Source organism: Mchenga conophoros, linkage group LG23 (genome assembly GCF_057382185.1).
Source record: "Mchenga conophoros isolate Kocher_MC1m ecotype Shallow Benthic linkage group LG23, M_conophoros_male_GT1.1, whole genome shotgun sequence".
NCBI lineage: Eukaryota > Metazoa > Chordata > Actinopteri > Cichliformes > Cichlidae > Mchenga > Mchenga conophoros.
In genome coordinates this window covers 44,754,058-44,777,260 of record NC_140547.1, presented here as the reverse complement: position 1 = coordinate 44,777,260, position 23,203 = coordinate 44,754,058, and the positions used below count along the sequence as shown (strand labels likewise).

At 43.6% G+C, this 23,203-nt stretch overlaps 1 protein-coding gene across 1 annotated transcript in view; it reads right to left on the bottom strand.

Moving 5' to 3' along the window:
* LOC146548097 (NACHT, LRR and PYD domains-containing protein 3-like) overlaps positions 1 to 23,203 on the bottom strand; it is a 42,514-nt gene that overhangs the window by 11,603 nt on the left and 7,708 nt on the right. Inside the window, exons 2-4 of the mRNA XM_085266168.1 lie at positions 20,925 to 22,695; positions 20,672 to 20,845; positions 1,540 to 1,716 (exon numbers count right to left, since the gene is read on the bottom strand). Of these exons, the coding sequence (XP_085122294.1) occupies positions 1,540 to 1,716; positions 20,672 to 20,845; positions 20,925 to 22,695 (2,122 nt within the window). The remainder of the gene's footprint in view (positions 1 to 1,539; positions 1,717 to 20,671; positions 20,846 to 20,924; positions 22,696 to 23,203) is intronic.

Genomic DNA, 23,203 nt, shown 5'->3' with positions numbered 1-23,203 from the left:
TCTCCACAGTCTTTGTGGAGATCCACATTCTGCATACTGCCTGTGAGAAGCTGCAGACATTTGTCCTCCAAATCCACTGAGCAGCTGCTTGTGGTGGTATTAGCTTCATGTGTGCGTGTTAGCATGAAGCCTCGGTCACACTCTGCTGTGGACACGGTCACGGACAGCTGGACGCCTGATGGACGAGTCGTCCTTCCTGTTAAACTTCTTTGAGCATGAGAATAGCATAAGAAGCTCAGTGGACACTGTTCAGGGTTTTAACTCTCGCTTTCACTTCAGCTTCACCAACAACAGCACAAGCAGAGCAGCCCACTGCCTGCATGGCTGGGACAGCGCCCCCTGGTGACTGTAAACCACTACAACATGTAGACGGCCGTCTGCAGGCTGGATGTAGCACCACCGCAGAGACGTGCTGCAGCTCTGTTTAGTTACCCAGCTGACAGCAGAGGCTGTAGTTTACTGTTACCAACATGGAAAACTGAAGCTTCACCAGCTGGAGCTACAGAGTTGGAGAACAAAGGAGACTGAGAGGCCAGAATGATGTGGGAGGAAACATCAAGAGCCTGTTTGAAAGGAGACACATGTGGATGCTGTGCCAGTCTGTGGTCTGTCAGAAGTCAGCTGAGTCACACTGCAAGAAGCTGCAGAATCTCAGAGGAGGAGATTTGGAAGTGTTTGTGGGACAAACTGGACTCAAAGAAAGAAGATGTTTGTGAAGTCTTTGGTGGAGGTGAGCAGTGTGAAGCAGAACACATGCAGATGAATCAGGAGGGAACAAACTGAGTGGGCGGAGCTGTCTGAGCCCCGCCCACACAGACACAGCTTCTCTCTGGAACTAAACGTCTGCTTCATCTCTGCCTCTTTTCTTCATCCTCCACCTCTCTTTTCTCTTCTTCAGTGTTCTGCAGCCACGGAGCCTCACAGCTGTTAGCACGCCCATACCTGAGCAACTAGCATTACCCAGCATGCCGTGCAGCAGTGTTAGTTTGTAAATGTGCAAGAATTCCTGCTCCAAACTGTTTCACAGAGTGCTGTGTGCCGTGAAATCTGCTTCATGTGTTTCTGTTTGATCCTCAGTGACTTTGACACAAAGGCCTCTGCTGTGATGATCACACCTCTGATCAAGTCTCACAGTGTCACAACTGATAAATGATCAGAGTTAGAATATTTCTGACTGTCTGCTGTGTGCCGTGACCTTTGACCTGCTAAAGACAGTCAGCTGTGGATTATTCATTGTTGTGTCTGATACTTAGAACTGTGAGGAAGAAGCTACACAGTTAATCAGGGTCCCCTCTCTCTGAATCAGGAAAGGTGGGCAGGCCGCGTGTGGGCCGCGGGCCATACGTTGAGTATCACTGTTTGAAATGTGAACATTGTTCTGCTGCAGTCAATGGACTAAACCAGAGAAGAAGAAAACAGACTTTACCATGAAGATCCTCAGTGTGGATCAGTATAATATCAGCCTGATGTCTGCAGTTTAGTGTCAGCACAACTTTCACATCATATTCATCTCAGCACAACTAAAACATGCTGACTGACCTCAGAGTTTCAAGTTTACATCCTGGACTCTCCAGGAAACCACACAGATGCTTCACTCCTGGATCCTGCAGGTTGTTGTTTCCCCACAGGTCCAGCTGTCTCAGATGGGAGGGGTTGGACTTCAGTGCTGCTGCCAGATAATCACAGCTGATCTCTGACAAACCACAGCCCCTCAATCTGTATAAAGAATGAAAGATGTAAGTTTATTAGACAAAGTGCTTGAAATCATTCAGTGTTTCATCATCTGTTCAGAGCTGAAGAAGGTTCAGAATGTAGAAGTTTAGAAAATGGAAACTCCAAACAGCTGAAGCCAACAGGAAGCAGCTTCAAACAAACACAACAAGAGAAAAAACTCTGAACGTTTCACATTAAAGTCGTACATTTCTCATAAAAACAGGACAAAGACTTGAAAAAGTTGTGTTTTTCCTTCCAGGAACCACATGGCTTCACTTTTAAAGGTGAAGTGTGACAGAAATGGACATATTTGAAGTCCAACACCTTTTTCCAGTCACATTATTAAAGCAGACAAACTACAAGCTCATTTTCATTCCAACAAGTCATCTTCTGACCTGGACTAACAACACTGGTCTCTATGTGCAGCTGGCTGTGAGACCAGTGCTCAGGGAGCGTCTACAAAGTGCAACACTGAAAGAACATCACACACTCATTTGCTTCCAGCACTTTCACACAAACATCTACTGTCATTATTGTCACCAAACTCTGTGGATCCTTTATTGCAAATTCAAATGGGATCAAATGGTCAGACAAAAGAGGGTTATGAGGAAATATGATGAAATGTTGTGTATTAGCAGCAACTTATTGAATCTTTTTCCTCAGAAACCAAACAAAGTGATTGACAAACATGTTTTTACAAACTCAGTGTTGGACTTGGATCAGCAGGATAAGCTGATGTTTAAAGGCATTTGAGTCTCGCTGTATGAGAGTCCAGTTCTTACTCAATATTAATCAAACCTCTGTAACTTTGCTTCACTTCAGCAGCATCAGCTCATGTTCACATGTTGATTCATGGTTTTCATGGTTGATTCACCTCATTTTTTAAAAAATGACCTCTGACAGGAAACCCTCATTTCTGCTGTTCAACACTGAAGAAATGTAAACTTTCAAAACGATGACAAATTGGAAAACACAGAGCTGTGTCTCTTTTTTTGTGTGTGTCCCGTTTGGATCTTTAGCCATCAGAATTGTTGTCTTAACGCCAAGAAAGATGCCAAGCGGATTTATTTTACCAAGTGGATCATCATGGCCTTTCCATATTGGTCCATTTGATTGACCTTTATTATAATTATGAATTTATTTTATTTTCGGTTGCTACAAACGGGACAGACATGACTGGGGGACAGGACAGGGAGAAAGAATGAAAGAAAGAGAGGGAGAGAAAGAAAACCAAAGGGGAGAAGAGACGGTGAGAAAGGGGGGAAGAAAAAAAGAAAAACAAACAAAACACCTGGATCACCTGTATGGAGAAAAAAAAAACCAGAAGAGAAAGCAAGCAACATAATAAAAACAGCACCATCACAATAAACTAGCTAGTAGTAGATAACAGTAGATACTAAATAATAAACGATATTGTGCAGCACGCAAGATAGACAGCGCACAATGTGCTTAGAGGCAGCAGCCAAGAAAGCTGTAGTCCGCGTCTGTGAACACCCGTGTGTACACCTGTGTGCACACCTGTGTGGATCAGCATGCTTGTATTCCAAAGGTTTCTCCATGTAACGATCTGCTAGGGAGTGTGGGGAGCCACAGCCCCGTCCACCAGGCATGAAGCAGGTATGGAGGAGATCCAGGCCCCAGATATCCAGAGGCCCCAGAGTACAAGGACCCGAGGAGGACCACCAAAAGGGGGGGAATCGCCAATCGGCCACCAGGAGTGAGCCGGTACATACATGAGCGCCCAGCCCCAGACGACAAGGACCACCAACACACCAACATCTGAGGGCATCAGCCACCGGCAGGGAGTGTGGCAGGGCTCTAGACTAACTTTTTGACATGGGCGCACCGGTACGCCTAACTTTAAAAATTTAGGCGTACCGGCACAAAAGTTAGGCGCACTCAAATTTTTCAACCGCATCGCTTAACACCGCAGTTTTACATGTGCACTTTCTTTGGGGGGGGGGGGAAGTCCATACAGACAATATTAATTTCTAAATTATTAACTAACAAACTTGTGCTTAAAGTGCTTTGTCAATATTGTAGAAAATGTTAAACTTAATCATCATCTTGGCCTCCTCTGACGACCTGTTTGCTGCTGTCTGCTGCTGAAAGGCCGTGGGGAGAGGGGACACTTGGGCAGTGCATTTATTGCAGCATATAATGTGTTTTCTGGATACACTGTGCTTTTTCAGCATTCAAATATTGATGGCACCGTGTCAGAGCACTGGCTATGAATTTCAGACAGATCAGGCCTTAACTTAACAAAAAAGTTATCAATAGTTCTTTTCATCTTTTCTTATTACCCACAGCTACATCCACTTCTCTCAGGCCTAGGCTGCTCACTAGGGCTGAGTATCATCACTGATTTCTATAATCCATTCAATTCCGGTTCTCAAAGTCCTGATTTGATTCAATTTAGCCTCAGACAGTCAGAAATATTATAATTCTGATCATTTATCAGTACTGATACACATGAGACTTCATCAGAATTGTGAAAATCACAGCAGATGCCTTTGTGTGAAAGTAACTGAGAATAAAACACAGGAAAACATGAAGGAGATTTTCCTGGTCTGGCTTTTTATAGCAGATAACCTTAAAAATATTCTGCAATTTTGCATAATTTTAAGAAATTTACATTTCTTCAGTATTGAACAGCAGAAATTAGGCTTTCTTGTCCGAGGTCATTTAAGTGAAAAAAGAAAAAGCGCTGTAAACAACGGTAGACTGGTGGGTAATAAGCGAATGAATAATGCAGAAAACAGATTTGAGACAGGAAACTGTTCCTGGAGTACAGAGAGAGAGAGAGAGAGAGCTGTGCAGGAAGTGTGATTTTTATCGTGGTGGAAGCAAAACAGCAAACGTCAGAGGGAATTCATGACGACATTGATCAAATGTGAAGCGCAGTTTGCTGCGTCTTTTGCTGCTGGCTCGGTGAATTTTGGTTGGAGAGAGACAAAACCTGCAGCTCAGAATCAGCGCAAAAAGACGTAAACACAGCGCGGACCCGAAGAATCGCTAAGCTCCGACAGCGTGTCCGTGTTCGGGCCGTCGGGTGAGAAAGACGAGAAAGACGAAGCTGATTCTGATGTGTCAGGTCCGCTCCGTGTTTAGGTCTTTGTGTGGAATCCGTTAATGAATTGATATCGCTTTATTCAAGCTACTCACCTCTCTCTTCCACCTGCACTTTCAACTGGACCACGGCCAATCAGAGAAGTCCCGCCCCTGACTATCTCTGATTGGTTTAGTCCACGATAGGGGCATAATGTGTGTCTGTTGTTGACCACACGGAGAGTTGCAGAGATTTTTTTTTTCGTTACCGGAACAGTTGGTCGCACCTGTGCGACCAAATATTTATTTTTAGTCGCACCACTGAAAAATTTGGTCGCATTTGCGACCAAATTGGTCGCACTCTAGAGCCCTGCACTGTGGTGAGGGGAGATAGGCCTCCGTACTTTGGAGGGCCTGAGATGTACCCAGAGAGGTGGAGTCTAAGACCCAACCTGACACATAGACACAGACGAACAGGCGCACGCGGACACCAACGTGCATTCCCACCCCATATGCACAACCAAATACTCGGCACTCACCCAACGTGTAGACAGACACAAATAGAAACTGCACAGACCGTCGCACTCCCCAAACATACTCTATATCCCAGGTCCAGGTACCCCCGCCCTCAGAGGGGCAAGCCGCACCTAAACCCAGGAGATGTAACCCTTCTCTCTGGGGCGGAGGCAAGCGGACCACCTCTTTGATTAGAGCTGTGTCTCTAATCAAAGCAGAGATGGAACGATGCCACTTTTTATGTCCGATATCGATATGAATCCAATATAGTCGATTTTATAATCAAACGTTTTTTAATATCTTGCTGCATTTTGTATAAGTTCATACTCAAGTTTAAAAAATCTAAACACTAAAGCTGTTCAGTTATACCTGTCTGCAAAAACACACTGCAGCCAAAACATTAGACAATACTGATCTTTGTATTTTGATGCGGACGTCAAAAACTCTTTGGTTGTGAATAAAAGAAGTGCAACATCAGCACAAAATAATGTTTCTATTGAGCAACTAACACAAACAGGTTGTAGAATGGAGCCTTTTATACTCACAGCTGAACAGAAACAACATCCAGAGTGGAAAACAGTGCAAACAACTGCAAACAGGCTTCATGACACTCATGTTTGATCAGGATGGATGTCAGTGTGAACTGTTTCTATCACATTTAACCTCACAATCAATTTTGTCTCATTTCTATACAAAACTTAACACAAGTATGAAAAAAGTGTTTTTGATTGTTTTGTTTTTTGAACCATGAAACTGTTTAACAACACAGTTTGATTCAAAGTCAAACTTGAGTCTGTCCATCGTTCGGTCAGACTGAGCAATGACAGCACACAGACGTAGACAACAGCTCTCTCAAACACCAAACTCAGGTCCTGTTGATGCTGATATACAGTGACACAGTTACATGGGTGATTCATCCTTTTAACTTTATCTTTAAACAGCTGCAGCTGTCACTGACAGCGCATGTGGTACTTTAACCTTTGGACTGTTTTCATCAGTTAATTATGGAGTTACTACAAAGAGTGAAACTATAGGATGATCTGTCTGCTGTCACTGGGTGGTGCTGAGGTCTGAATCTGAGGACGGCTCCTGTAGTCACAACAAGAACACAATCATCACAAACTGAAATATAAATATGATGGAGTAGAGCTTGAATTAGCTCCAGAATTTAAATATCTTGGGGTCATTCTAGACCCAACATTATCCTTCAAGAGTCACATAAATAAAGTGTCCCAGGTACTTAAATTTAATAATCGAAATTTTAATCATATACGTAATAATTTAAATATGAATGTTGCAAAAACTTATTTTTACTCAATGATCATCTCTCATATGGACTATTGTTTGACGTCCTGGTCACTTGCTTGTCCAACAACACTTAAAACTATTGAAAACATTTATAAAAGAAGTTTAAAACTACTTGACAAAAAACCGACTTCCCACCACCACTGTCATGTGTTAAAAAAACATAAATTACTGAACTTCAATAACTAGGTGAAACTTAAAAGAGTGAGTTTAATATATAAAGTCTTACACTCCCTTGCTCCACCACCATTAAAGCAGTTCATTAGGCATAAAGAAAGCTCAGACAGGACCACTCGAGCTACAATCCGAGGAGACTTGTTTATACCCCACAGACGGACAGCATTTGGGCAGAACGTCCTCTCTGTCCAGGGAGGCCATCTGTGGAACAGTCTTCCTCAACCCATTAGAGAATGCTCTACACTCAGTTTGTTTAAGGCAAAGGTTAAAAACTGGTTATGGACAAATCAAGTGTGCGATCATGTATGAATTGTACAGTTTTAATGTTTTATTTGGGAACAGAATGGTGTGTGTGTGTAAGTTTGGTGACGGAGTTTTTATTATGAATGAATGATGAATTTTTATGAATTATTATGTCTATTTTTTATGCTTAAGGACAACAGATGGAAATTAGTCCTTGGCTATAATCTGGTATGTTTACATTCATGTAATTTTTTTTTTTACATTTATGTTCATTAACATGCACTGTCCTAAATAAATTAATAAATAAATAAATAAATAAATAAAGTTTATCTCTCAAATCTGAAATAAAGCTGATCCTTCTGTCCTCACACACTCGGGAGTGTTCTTCTCTTCTCTTACATTTTTTCAGTCCTACAGTTCTGCTGACAGCTGACATATGAGCTGTTTATTTAAAAAAAGCCTTATATACGAACAGATGTTCCTATATCATGTTCACCTTTGAGTTGTTGGAGCTTTATAAATGGACATCTGCAAAGATGTGATGATGGAGCAGGTTTCAGTGCTGCTGCATCCTGGTCACAACATACGGAGGTGGTATCAGCACTGGTATCAGCACTGGTATTGAAGAAGAAATATTAATGCTTCAAACTATTTGTCTTAAAGGATGGAAGCTGTACAGAGTTCTGCACATGTGTCTTTGTGAACATACCTCATTAACAATATTTCAGACAGTTTTTAACCTGAATATTTGCAACAAACTCAGTATAAAAAATACAGTCAGTGCTAAAAAATTAATCAGTCGAAAAATTAAAATTTTAACTTAAGCTGCCAAGAGGAAGTCGTTGGTTTCAGTAAATATCAGGCTTTGCTATTTGATCGGTTTTTACAGATTAATGAGGAGTTACTGAAGTGCCAGGTTTTTAAAGTAGGTGTTACTGTCTTTACACATGTGGAGACTGAAAACATGGTGCTGTTTAATAAGATATTTAATATTCAGCTCTGCACAGGAGCTGCAGCGGGGTGCAGCCTGTTGCCTTTACAGTATAATACTTGTAATAAAAGTACAGTAACGGTAATTAGTGACTGAGCAGCCCGGGGCGTTTCTCTTGATTTCTTTAGTCAGGGTAAATTCATTCACCTGCACGGGTTAGCTAAACAAACCCTGACGGCCGAGTGCTCATCTTAGCTAGCTAGGTCTCAGGACCGAGCAAAGGACGGTAGTTACGGAGTAGCTTACAAACACGTTTAACTTACCGAAAAAGTGCAGCGGGGCCTCGGGTCCTTCTGTCGGGTAGTCCAGTTTACTGAAGAACACCTCAGGCTGTCAGGTTAAAACACTCGGTCGTGTCTTCGTAGCGTAAACGCTGGCCGTCCTCTCAGAGCCTACCTCTATCTGCTATTCCCGAACAGAGATACGCAAGTTTCTCCGTGACTGCAGCTGCCAGTCAATTCAATTCAATTTTATTTATATAGCGCCAAATCACAACAAAAGTCGCCTCAAGGCGCTTCATAGATACAGAGAAAAACCCAACAATCATATGACCCCCTATGAGCAAGCACTTTGGCGACAGTGGGAAGGAAAAACTCCCTTTTAACAGGATGAAACCTCCGGCAGAACCAGGCTCAGGGAGGGGCGGGGCCATCTGCTGGTTGGGGTGAGAGAACGAAGACAGGATAAAAGACATGCTGTGGAAGAGAGACAGAGGTTAATAACAGATATGATTCAATGCAGAGAGGTCTGTTACAGTTTTTCTCAAATGTTAAAACACAAAAGCCAATCCTGTAACCCAAATGACCAGTAGTCTAAACACATTTACTAAATGTAGCCACCATATTCCAGTACCATAAACACATGTCACATGAAGACACAATTCACAAAACACAACCCTCTGTACTCATAAATCTAAACACATTTTTCCTTGCTAAAACACATGTTGCAAAACAACTCTGCTCATATCCTCAAATGAAAGCCCATGTGATGCAAAATGCTTGCCACAGTCACCAATCTTTGAACACAGGGAACACACCTGGCGTCATTCACTACACACAATGACTCAAAATTGAAGACACTTGTTGCTAATGCTGTACCCACATGTAAAAGCAAGTTCAGAGTGCACAGTATGCTGAAGGTTCCAAACAAACACAATGGATGAAGGCAGAGTCAGGGGAAGAGGAATTTGATGCAGAGGAGGGAGAAGAGCTGGCCCTGGAAGAAGAGGAGCAGGCCAATGAGGAAGAGGAGTTCAAATGAGAGGAGGAAGAGGAGCGACCAACGAGGAAGAGGAGAAGGCCAACATGGGAGAGGAGAAGGTCCAGGAGGGAGAGCAAGACAACCTCGCACCATCATTACGGACGAGATGCGAGCAACAGCTCAGCGACATGATGCCGCACAGTGATTGTGGTGTGTGTGTGGTGTGAATAACGTAAATAAAAAAACTTCACACCCTGTTCATGTTTTCAAGATTACTGTTGTGTGCAATAGATTGTTTTTGCATTGAGTTGTGTTACAGTAGTGTACGTACATGCAGGATTTTCTATAGATTTATACTACTCATATGAAACTCACAAATCTAAATGCCTAATCCTCTGCAGGGATCTACGACGATCCGTTACTGTATAGTTTCTAAAATATGCATTGGCAGTTATGAAACAAAGAACCTTCTCACAAATTGAGCATTGTGTTTTCAATTGTTTTGCTGTAGTGTGTAATGCTGTGTATAGTGTTTACAGTTTTGACAGCTTCGAGCTGCTCTCTTGGTGTGGGAGTTTGAGTTTTGCAGTGGGAAGGTGTGGTTGTGTTTATGTAGCTTTAGAGAAGGGTGTTGTGTTTGGACATTGGGGGACCTGGTGGTAACGTTTGTGACATGTGTTTTAGCATTTGAGAAAAACTGTAACACATAGTGAGTGAGAAAGGTGACTGGAAAGGAAAAACTCAATGCATCATGGGAATCCCCCGGCAGCCTACGTCTATTGCAGCATAACTAAGGGAGTATTCAGGGTCACCTGGTCCAGCCCTAACTATATGCTTTAGCAAAAAGGAAAGTTTTAAGCCTAATCTTAAAAGTAGAGATAGTGTCTGTCTCCCGAATCCAAACTGGAAGCTGGTTCCACAGAAGAGGGGCCTGAAAACTGAAGGCTCTCCCTCCCATTCTACTTTTAAATACTCTAGGAACAACAAGTAGGCCTGCAGAGCGAGAGCGAAGTGCTCTAATAGGGTGATATGGTACTACAAGGTCATTAAGATAAGATGGGGCCTGATTATTTAAGACCTTGTATGTGAGGAGCAGGATTTTGAATTCAATTCTGGATTTAACAGGAAGCCAATGAAGGGAAGCCAAAACAGGAGAAATATGCTCTCTCTTTCTAGTCCCTGTCAGGACTCTTGCTGCAGCATTTTGGATTAGCTGAAGGCTTTTCAGGGAGTTTTTTGGACATCCTGATAATAATGAATTACAGTCGTCCAGCCTGGACGTAATAAATGCATGAACTAGTTTTTCAGCATCACTCTGAGTCAAAGCTGCTATGATGACGTTACACCCCATTTTAACATCACCGCTGTCGGAATTAGAATCAAACTTGGACATAAATCAGCGTGATGAGAACTATACCTCCAAAGGTCGGGTAGGCCAGAAGTAAACGGCTATGAAATGGGACGGTCTAGCCTTCAGATTAGCATCACCGCTGTCTCGATGGAGTTTAATAAACTCAGCTGTCTGCTCCTTGCTATCTAAAATATAACAGGACACTGGAGTAAACTCTCGACCATCTCACACTTCTGCTTAATCAGTTTTCTGTTTGACGTTTATTCAGCTGTGTGAAAACCACCCGGGGGATTAATAAAGTGGCTTGCAAAAGTATTCGGTCCCCTTGAACTTTTCCACATTTTGTCACATTACAGCCACAAACACGAATCATTTTTTATTGGAATTCCAGGTGAAAGACCAACACAAAGTGGTGCACACGTGAGAAGTGGAACGAAAATCATACATGATTCCAAACATTTTGTACAAATAAATAACTGCAAAGTGGGGTGTGTGTAATTATTCAGCCCCCTGAGTCAATACTTTGTAGAACCAGCTTTTGCTGCAGTTCCAGCTGCCAGTCTTTTAGGGTCTGTCTCTACCAGCTTTGCACATCTACAGACTGAAATCTTTGCCCATTCTTCTTTGCAAAACAGCTCCAGCTCAGTCAGATTAGATGGGCAGCGTTTGTGAACAGCAGTTTTCAGATCTTGCCACAGACTCCTGATTGGATTTAGATCTGGACTTTGACTGGGCCGTTCTAACACATGGACATGTTTTGTTTTAAACCACTCCATTGTTGCCCTGGCTTTATGTTCAGGGTCGTTGTCCTGCTGGAAGGTGAACCTCCGCCCCAGTCTCAAGTCTTTTGCAGACTCCAAGAGGGTTTCTTCCAAGATTGCCCTGTATTTGGCTCCATCCATCTTCCCATCAACTCTGACCAGCTTCCCTGTCCCTGCTGAAGAGAAGCACCCCCAGAGCATGATGCTGCCACCACCATATTTGACAGTGGGGATGGTGTGTTCAGAGTGATGTGCACTGTTAGTTTTCCACACAGAGCATTTTGAACAAAAAGTTCCATTTTGGTCTCATCTGACCAGAGCAGCTTCTTCCACATGTTTGCCGTGTCCCCTACATGGCTTGTGGCAAACTGCAAACGGGACTTCTTATGGTTTTCTGTTAACAATGGCTTTCTTCTTGCCACTCTTCCATAAAGGCCAACTTTGTGCAGTGCACGACTAATAGTTGTCCTATGGACAGATTCCCCCACCTGAGCTGTAGATCTCTGCAGCTCATCCAGAGTCACCATGGGCCTCTTGGCTGCATTTCTGATCAGCGCTCTCCTTGTTCGGCCTGTGAGTTTAGGTGGACAGCCTTGTCTTGGTAGGTTTACAGTTGTTCCATACTTCTTCCATTTCTGAATGATGGCTTGAACAGTAGTGATGTGACGTTCTGTATCGAGGCTTCGAAGCGTGTGTCGAGTAATGGAGGGGGCGTTTCCGCGAAGCACGTATCGAGGCTTGCTTCATTTATGGGAGGAGCTGAAAATGATGACGTCCGAAGCCTCGCTGTCCGGCTGTACCACGTGACTGGTTCAGGAAGCGGTTCAAACTTTGCCGCGAGCTATGACAGCGATATAAACCCCTCAGACCCCATTCAAAATGTGGGCGTTTGATGGAGAGTTGCGGTTAGTGAGAGTTAGAGACAGTTTGGAAAAAAAAGAAATCGCCTACGACCTGCCACAGTGGAGAAACTGTTGTTTTTAAATAAAAACCAATGATGTGTCCCCTAAACACTAATCACTAGGGGTGCAACGATATTCGTATCGATATTGAACCGTTCGATACAGTGCTTTCGGTTCGGTACGCATATGTATCGAACAATACAAAATTTGTAATTTATTTTATCAACTTTCCTTCTGACGATGCTGTCTGTGTTGAGCGCTCAGTGAATCTGCGTTCGACTACTCCGCCTAGGCTGTACTGTCCAGCGCAGATCCACTGAGCGCTCAACACAGACAGCATCGTCAGAAGGAAGAGCGCAGGGCAAGCTAGCGAGACAGAAGTTAAGCACTCCTTGCAACTTGGACCTCGCCCACCCTCATTCAGATCTGGCATTTGGAATTATTTTGGTTTTCATGTGACGTATGACCCTGAAGGTAAGCGAGTCATGGACTAAAGTAAAACAGTATGTTGGATGTGCCATGCAATGCTCAATTACATGGGTGGGAGCTAGTGTGTTAGCGCAGTTAGCTCGTTAATGTGTTGGCCGTCTAGCCCCATGCACGGGGCGATCGGCGGTAGCTCGTTAACGGAGATTTGCCGTGTTGTGGCGTTAAGGTCATTTCAACAAGATTAACCTGAAAGCACTAGTGGGAACACAACGAATATGACTGCACATTTACACCGACATTATCCTAGTGCAAAGACAAAGATGAGTGATTCCTCAATCAGATACAGGGCTCGCAATATCGCTAGCCCGACGTCCCGGGACTAGCGATTTTTTTCAGTCGGGCTACCAAAATCTATCTCTGCCCTGCCCGTCGGGCTATTGTAGGAAAAATATATGTCAATGCTTTTGCATTCTTTCAGAAATGTAGCTGGGTAATTATGTCATTGGCATCGGTGAGCCACTGTCAATATGTGACATATTGAAATCGCGTTTGAATTTGCGGTTGTTTTTTTGCTTTCACTTTGCAATCGTGCGAACTGTGTATAGAGAGCGACAGCACTGATCTGTGAGTGATGATAATTTGTGCACCAATTCCTCTGACATTGTCTTATTAATCGTTAGCTTACTATGCAAACATGACAAGTGAAATCTCCCGCAGCAAGCTTAAACATGTGAGAAGTTGATCGCGCAGAGAATCGCTGAGCGTTATGTGAGTGCGCGTGTAAAAGCAGCAGAATATATATTTTAGTTCTGCTGAGCCAAATAAGACAGGTCAGGGTGAAGAAGTGACAGCCAAAGAAAAGCTTACCACAAAACAGAGAAGTTATGACAAATCAGACTATAAGGCAAAAAGAAAGTGCAGCTTTATGGTTTCATGGACAAAAGAATTTCTGTGGCTGCAATATGACGAGCTAAATAACCAGGGGTGCACATAAGTGGTTCGCATTCTCTGTCAAAATAAAAAACACGCACAAGGGTTAGGGTTAAATTTAAAAACTGTACTTTTGAGTTAAAATATATATTTATAATTTTAATAAATGACAAATTAAAAAGGCATGAACATTTTTTTTGTATCGAAAAAATATCGAACCGTGACACCAAAGTATCGAACCGAACCGTGAATTTTGTGTATCGTTGCACCCCTACTAATCACTGTCCTTGCCTCAATGTTACAAAAGCACAACCACTGTCCACACCTCACCTCACAGTATATGATCATTTCCATTTTAGGCATTTCCAAATAATCATTTTCCATACTGCCAGCATAAATATACACAGTATACTGCCATCACTACAATATAGATGTTTTACACACTCCTTTTGTTGTTGACATTCACAGGCTGTGTGCAAAATGCCACACTCTTCAAATTCATGCCAACTAATATTTTTACGTCCAGTAGGTGTCCTGCTAGAGCAAATGAAGCTTCAAGAAGCTTCGCGTTGGGGTGAACCAATTGGATGAAAAGCTTCAGTGCTTCATGGGGCTTCATCTGCCCATCACTATTGAACAGTGCTCCGTGGGATGTTCAAGGCTTGGGAAATCTTTTTGTAGCCTAAGCCTGCTTTAAATTTCTCAATAACTTTATCCCTGACCTGTCTGCTGTGTTCTTTGGACTTCATGGTGTTGTTGCTCTCAATATTCTCTTAGACAACCTCTGAGGCCGTCGCAGAGCAGCTGTATTTGTACTGACATTAGATTACACACAGGTGCACTCTATTTAGTCATTAGCACTCATCAGGCAACATCTATGGGCAACTGACTGCACTCAGACCAAAGGGGGCTGAATAATTACACACACCCCACTTTGCAGTTATTTATTTGTAAAAAATGTTTGGAGTCATGTATGATTTTCATTCCACTTCTCATGTGTACACCAGTTTGTGTTGGTCTTTCACGTGGAATTCCAATAAAATTGATTCATGTTTGTGGCTGTAACGTGACAAAATGTGGGAAAGTTCAAGGGGACCGAATACTTTTGCCACTGTAAAGGTTTATTTTGTCTAATCGAATCTAATAACTTTAATCTCAGCCAAACTGATTTACTCAGGAACAAATAAAACACTGAAAAAAGTCAAACAATAACATTTTTAGGTTGTCTAAGTCACTTATATATTACGTTTAACCTGAGTAGCGAAAGACCGCGGTGATCTGAACATGATGTGCCGGGAGTTTGCTGTTCTCGGCGGCTCTACTGACCCTCGAGCTCTCGGCTAGCTATCGAGCTGGTGGGTAACAGACGTCTCAGAAACGTCGGAGCACTTTTGCAAATATGCGATATCTTGATAAACTGAGCAGATATTTAAAGTTTACACAGCTACATTCTCACCTGAAAATATGTTAAAAGTTTATTTTGTGACCCAGAAAGAGTAATAAGAGTAATATTGAAAACTTAGTAGCGACCGCCATTGCCGGAAAGTGGAATTGGATGGGCCACGCTATGAATTCTGGGATATGGTGGGCCACGAAGGACACACCCGACCCATCCTTTAATTTTGGGGAAAAAGAGGACGCATTGGTCGGCTGCATTCAGAGGAGTCTATGAATTTGGACAGCCTTCATCGTGTCGCTGTGACGTAATCGGTCTACAAATGCGTCCTCAGGAGGATGCAGCCCATGAATTTGGACACCCCCTATGTTTACTACTGCATAGACACATTGAATTTCCAACACAAGGAAACGACTTTTTGGATAATGTTTTCACCACCAAGAGATTACAAAGCCCCCCACCCACTTTGGTGCCTCTGATCACATCACTGTTATGCTAATGCCAGCATACAGGCCCCTGGTCAAAGTCACTAAACCAGTTCGTAAGCAGGTACGTGTGTGGCCAGAAGGACCTGCAATACTGCTTTTCCACCACAGACTGGGAGATCCTTAAACAGGCCGCCACACATGACAACACCACAGACCTGCAGGAATATACAGAAACTGTCATTGGCTACATCTCAAAAGGCATCGATGAGGTCATAGAGACCACTGTCCGGGCCAATCAGAAACCATGGCTCACAGGTGAGGTCTACAGGCTCCTGAGGGTGAGAAATGCAGCCTTGAAATATTATCCAATATTATATTACATTATATTATATTATATTACATTATATCCCCTTTCACATTAGAGCCACAACAGGACCCACTAGAACATGGGAACAAGTAAAAGTGAAATATAAGAATATTCTACAGAATGGTAATATTTATCACTTATATTGCTTTTCGTCTCTTGGAAAGAGACCCTGGAATAATCTGTTTGCTCATAACAGCAACCAAGAAAAGGGCAGAGCAAAAAAGACAGGTGGTGGTCCTGCACCCCCTCGTCAACAAGTTGGTTAAGTAAATAATACCCTCACGGGAATATCGATATCTCTCTATGAGCACACTGTCGCGCTGAGCTAAAGGATCCTGTCTGTCCCGCAATATACGCTGGATTCTGAGGACTCTCCTTATCAATCTTGCACCTTCCGCAATGGGTGGCTCGCGTATACGGACAGGACATGGCTGCGACAGACTTCCCAAATCCACCTTCGCTTTTATAGCCGTGGTCTCTCATCTTGATTACACAAAGTAATTTGCAATTACTACTCTGAAATATGAATTACATCTGTAATAATCACATACATGTAATAGAATGTTAATAGTACATTTCCCTTTTTTAGGAAATGACCTGTATGTATCTGTGTGAAATCAATAAACAAACAAAGGGTTGCCGATCAATGTTTCTACTATCGATGCGTAGCCCCTGTTAAGCCACCCAGTGATCTCACATTACTTCATCCAGCTATACTAATCGTCAACAACAGGTGTGTTCGGAGTACCGGAATAGCAAGCTCAAAGTTGGCGCGATGATTTGATCTTGGATGTAGTAAGCGAGGTACGAAGAACGGACCCCAGGTAAGAACATTGTTGAGGTTTAAATTTATAATCTTAAATACTTATATGCTGATTATATTGCTTTATAAGAAAGGCCCAAATCTGAGTACACTCTGTGCCGACAGGACTGACAGGAAATTACATGCTTTTGCAGGCGAAAAGTGAAACTAAGCAGAGTGTTTGATCGAAACTTAAAGTGTGTGTGATGTCTATATAAATGACTAGGCTTGCTGTTTTGTGCTTCAGACCTGGGGTTGTGTGTTCAGGTCTCCATATCCGGATATGTAAAATAAAGATAATCTTTTAAAGTAAAAAGACCACTTTTGAGCCGTGTCTTTTTGGCCATAACGAATACCAAAAGAACTGGAATTTAATAACATTAAAACCAAACAATAAATGAGCAAAGTAGTGCATGATAAATATAGATGACAAATACAAAGTGCAATATAGAAACACTGGGTAAAAAGAAATGAACAATTAAAAAGGAGGATAAAAGATGTGAGCAGTAGTTAAACAGTAGAAATAAATATATAATAAACAAATAAAAATAGATAATAAATGAAAGCCAGGTCTGAAAGGTGAGTTTGGCTTTAAAAGCATGAAAACACACTGCTGTCTTCAGGAAGGCTGCTCCAGTAACTTTCTATGCTCGCTTTGAGGCTGCAGCTAAGGACTCCAACAATGCTAGTGCTAGCGGCGCTAACGGCTGTAGACAGGAAGATACTGCCAGCACCGGAAACGTGCTCGTCATCTCCGAGCATGAAGTAAGGAGAGCCTTCAAGAGAGTGAACACCAGGAAAGCAGCAGGACCAGACGGCATCCCAGGTCGTATCCTAAGAGACTGCGCATACCAGCTAGCTCCTGTGTTCACTGAGATATTCAACATCTCTTTATCTCAGTCGGTGATCCCCACATGCTTCAAAGAGTCCATCATTGTTCCTGTCCCGAAGAAACCCCACCCTGCTTCTCTCAATGACTATCGCCCTGTAGCCCTCACCTCAGTAGTGATGAAGTGTTTTGAACGCCTGGTCAGAGACTTCATCATTTCTTCACCACCAGACACACTGGACCCACTACAGTTCGCTTACCGTCCAAATCGTTCCACAGACGATGCCATCTCTCATCTCCTCCACACATCACTCACTCACTTGGACACTAGAAGGGGGAATTATGTTAAAATGCTCTTCATAGGGGGCAGGGATAGCTCAGTAGGTAAAGTGGGCACCCCATGATCGGAAGGTCGGCGGTTCGAATCCACTTAACGGCTACCCTGAGGTACCCCTGAGCAAGGTACCGTCCCTACACACTGCTCCCCGGGCGCCTGCTTAGTGGGCTGCCCACTGCTTCACTGAGTGAATGGGTCAAATGCAGAGAAAAACAAGTAATTTCCCCATGGGGATCAATAAAGTATCCATTATTATTATTATTATTATTATTATAGACTACAGCTCTGCATTTAACACCATAATTCCCTCCACACTCACCACCAAGCTGGAGCATCTGGGACTCAGCTCATCTATGTGTCAGTGGATCTCCAACTTCCTAACTGGCAGACCACAGGCAGTAAGGATGGGCGGACATGTCTCAGCCTCCACCACTCTCAGCACTGGAGCCCCCCAGGGGTGTGTTCTGAGCCCCCTGCTGTACTCTCTGTACACATATGACTGTGTGGCCACTACCAGCTCCACCACCATCATCAAGTTTGCTGACGACACCGTCGTGGTGGGCCTGATCTCTGATAACAACGAGACGGCCTACCTGAAGGAGATTAGGAATCTGGAGAACTGGTGCCAGAGGAACAACCTCCTTCTAAACATCAGTAAGACAAAGGAGCTGATAGTGGACTTCAGCACTAAGCAGGAGAGGAACTACCAGACCCCCGTCATCAACGAGTGCCCAGTGGAGAGAGTGGACAACTTCAAATACCTCGGAGTTCACATCACGCAGGACCTGTCATGGTCCTGTCACATCAACACCGTGGTGAAAAAGGCCCAACAGCGTCTCTACCACCTCAGACGCTCGAGAGACTTCCTTTTTTTTTTTTTTTTGTCCCGTTTGGATCTTTAGCCATCAGAATTGTTGTCTTAAGGCCAAGAAAGATGCCAAGCGGATTTATTTTACCAAGTGGATCATCATGGGCTTGCCATATTGGTCCATTTGATTGACCTTTATTATAATTATGAATTTATTTTATTTTCAGTTGCTACAAACGGGACAGACATGACTGTGGGATAGGACAGGGGGAAAGAATGAAAGAAAGAGAGGGAGAGAAAAAAAGAAAACCAAAGGGGAGAAGAGACGGTGAGAAGGGGGGGAAGAGAGAAAAAAACAAACAAACAAAAAAAACAAAACTCCTGGGTCACCTGTATGGAGAAAAAAAAACAGAGGAGAAAGCAAACAACAAAGAGCAACATAATAAGAAAAAAAAAGCACCATCACAATAAACTAGCTAGCAGTAGATATCGATAGTTACTAAATAATAAACGATATTGTGCAGCACGCAAGATAGACAGCGCACAGTGTGCTTTGAGGCAGCAGCCAAGAAAGCTGTAGTCCGCGTCTATGAATACCCATGTGTGCATACCTGTGTGGATCAGCATGCTTGCATTCCAAAGGTTTCTCCATGTAATGATCTGCTAGGGAGTGTGGGGGGGCCACAGCCCTGTCCTCTATGGTATCAAGCAGGTATGGAGGAGATCAAAACTCCAGACATCCAGAGGCCCCCAGAACACAAGAGACCAAGGAAGACCCACAGAGGGGCAGCCGCGCCACTGTCCCAGTAAGAGCTAAGGAGAGTCCCAGATGAGGGCTCATTCAGCAGCCGCGGAGCAGAAGCCAGGGGGAGTTGCAGTGACGCGCCCGTGAGCTCCGCCGGCAGCCAGCTGTGCCTGAGTGACCGAGCCCCAGGCCGAGAGGCCGGGGGCACCCCACCTCCGAAGTGGCCCGAGCGAGCCGCCAAGGAGTGAGCCGGTGTGTACCCGGACGCCGCTTGAGAGACTTCCAACTGCCCTCCAAGGTGCTCAGGAACTTTTACTCGTGCACCATAGAGAGCATCCTGACGGGAAACATCTTAACCTGGTTCGGGAACAGCACCATGCAGGACAGACGAGCTCTACAGAGGGTTGTGCGGTCAGCTGAGCGCACCATCCGCTCCGAGCTCCCTGACCTGCACTCAATCTACAGCAGGCGGTGCTGGACCAAGGCCAGGAAGATCGTGAAGGACCTCAGCCATCCCAACAACAGACTGTTCTCTCTGTTGAGGTCAGGAAAGCGATTCCGCTCCCTGAAGACCAACACAGAGAGACTGAGGAGGAGCTTCTTCCCGCAGGCGATACGGTCTCTCAATCACACCACCACACAGTACTGACCCACACATACAGTTCTTACACACACTGGACATTCTGGACATTGTTTTCACTTCATCACTTAAATCACTTTAAGCATATTTGCACTGCACAAGACATAATGTGGATTGCACAACACTGGACACTATATTCTTCATTTCAAGCTAATACTTGTACAGCTGCTGTTATTGTGTATATATTTATTTATATTTCTTCATACATTCTTATATAGTTCTATATTGTGTATTTTGTTGTACAGTTATTTTATTTTCAACTTTAATTTATGTATTTTATCTTATTCTTTCCCAGTTAAATTTACCCTTCATTCTAATTTGTGTTGTACAGTTATTTCATTTTTAACCTTAATTTATATTTTATTCCTTCCTAGTTAAATTTACCCTTTTTAATTTTTCATATTTATTTCCTATCTTATTCATAGCCTTTTCCTTTTTTGTTTTCTTTAGGTCACGAGCAGTTGTCCAAGCATTTCACTACATATCGTACTGTGTATGACTGTGTACGTGACAAATAAAATTTGAATTTGAATTTGAATTTGAATTTGAAAGTCATCTACATGTGGGTTTAGTTCTGACTTTAGGGACAAGTAAAAAAATAAAATAAAATAAAAACATCTGTCCAGACAACCTGACAGTCAAAAATATAAACTCAGGAACTTAAAAGGAAAATTGTGCTGACTTTGAACGTCCGCATCAAGATAAACTTACAGATTTAAGAGTCAAAAAGTGTCAAAAAGTCTGTATCCTTACCCCAGAGTTTCAAGTTTACAGTCAGGACTCTTTAGTCCAACACACAGCAAATCCAATCCTGAATCCTGCAGTTTGTTCGAGCTCAGCTCCAGCTCTCTCAGATGATTGGATGGGGAGCTGAGAATTTCAGACAAAGCTTCAAAGCTTCTTTTTGAGAGTTTACAATAACTCAGCCTGAGGAAGAATAACAATGGAGACATATTATTTTATTCATCTAGCATTATTAAACATATTTGTTCATAGATTCACTTACAGCACTTTCTTGGATGCTTTGACCACTGGCAGCAGCTTCAAAAATGCCTTCTCTGAACAGGAGTATTTCTCCAGGTCGAACTCATCCAGATCTGATGACAGTAAGATGAAGACCAGAGCCGACCACTGAGCAGGAGACAGTTGATCTGTGGAGAGACGTCCTGATCTCAGGGACTGTTGGATCTCCTCCACTAGAGAACGATCATCCAGTTCATTCAGACAGTGGAACAGGTTGATGCTTTTCTCTGCAGACAGTTTCCCACTGAGCTTCTTCTTGATGTACTGGACTGTTTCCTGATTGGTCTGTGAGCTACTTCCTGTCTGTGTCAGCATGCATAGAAGATCCTGATTGGTCTGCAGTGAAAGACCCAGGAGGAAGCGGAGGAACAAGTCCAGGTGTCCATTTGGACTCTCTAAGGCTTTGTCCACAGCACTCTGGTAGAAGTCTTTTACAGTAAGTGTTTTCTGGAAGATTTTAAAGCGAGGAGATTGTTTCTTAAGCAGGTTGACTCCAGAGTTGATGAAGGTCAGATAGACATGAAGAGCAGCAAAGAACTCCTGAATGCTCAGATGGACGAAACAGTAAACGACACCGGTGAACATGTGACACTCATCAGCTTTAAAGATCTGTGTGAACACTCCTGAGTACACTGAGGCTGCTCTGATATCGATGCCACACTCTGTCAGGTCTGATTTATAGAAGATCAGGTTTCCTTTCTGCAGCTGATCAAAGGCCAGTTTTCCCAGAGACTCAATGATCTTCCTGCATGAATCTGTCTCAGCTCCTCCATCATACTTGATGTCCTTCGTTTTTAGGTGAAATAGCACAAGGCGTAGGTAGAGCTCTGTGAGAGTCTTAGGCAGATCTTGACTCTCTTTGTTCTTCATGACAAACTCCAGAACTGTAGCAGTGATCCAGCAGAAGACTGGGATGTGGCACATGATGTGGAGGCTTCGTGATGTCTTGATGTGGGAGATGATGCTGCTGGCCTGCTCCGAATCTCCGAATCTCTTCCTGAAGTACTCCTCCTTCTGTGGGTCAGTGAACCCTCTGACTTCTGTCACCATGTCAACAATGTCACAAAGGATCTTATTGGCTGCTGCAGGTCGTGTGGTTATCCAGAGGCGAGCAGAGGGAAGCAGTTTCCCCCTGATGAGGTTTATCAGCAGCACATCCACTGAGGTGGACTTTCTAGGGTCAGTCAGGATTGCAGTTTTGTGGAAGTCCAGAGGAGGTCGACACTCATCCAGACCATCAAAGATGAACACAACCTGGAAGTCTTCAAAGATGTAGATTCCTGCTTTTTTGGTTTCAGTAAAGATGTGATGAACAAGTTCCACCAAGCTGAACTTTTCCTCTTTCAGCAGATTCAGCTCTCTGAAAGTGAATGGAAACATGAACTGGATGTCCTGGTTGGCTTTGTCTTCAGCCCAGTCCAGAGTGAACTTCTGTGTTAGGACTGTTTTCCCAATGCCAGCCACTCCCATTGTCAGCACTGTTCTGATTGGTTTATCTCTTCCAGGTGGGAGTTTAAAGATGTCTTCTTGTCTGATGGTTGTTTCTGGTCTGTCTGGTTTCCTGGATGCTGTTTCAATCTGTCTGACCTCATGTTCATCATTAACCTCTGCAGTCCCTCCCCCTGTGATGTAGAGCTCTGTGTAGATCTGACTCAGGAGGGTCGGGTTTTCTGTTGTAGAAATCCCCTCGAGCACACACTGGAACTTCTGCTTCAGGTCTGACTTGAGTTTGAGCTGACACTCAGTGAGAATCTCTGCATGAATAAACAGCAAATGACACAAATGAGAAAACTGCATTCTGGTTACTGTGGTTATGTGTTCAGTTCACTGGACTCTTGGTGTCATGATCCGAGTGAGTCTGAGTAACTTTCCACAGCATCAGCTCTCCTCGCCTGGGTGGAGCCCTCCTCACTCCTCCGTGCTCCTCACCTGTTGCCAATTACTCCGGCAGTATCTATGAGCAGCACTCACAATGAACCTTCTCCAGATTGTCTGCTTACCACAGTCAGTTCTCTGCCTCACATTTTGTCTTGTGCTCCTCAGCTTGTTTCGCGTAACCCTCTTTTCCTGTTCCCTAGTCGGCACCTGGATACATCTTCCAACTCTCGCCATAAGTCACGCCTCAGGATTCTGCCCTGCCACTGCTGGGAAAACTCCCTCTTGCAAACTGCCATCCTCAGCTGCCTGCCTCCCTGTGCACCCACATCTCACTCTGTACCCAGATTTAATTCATCTCCTCCTCCAGCTGATCTCCACCTGCAG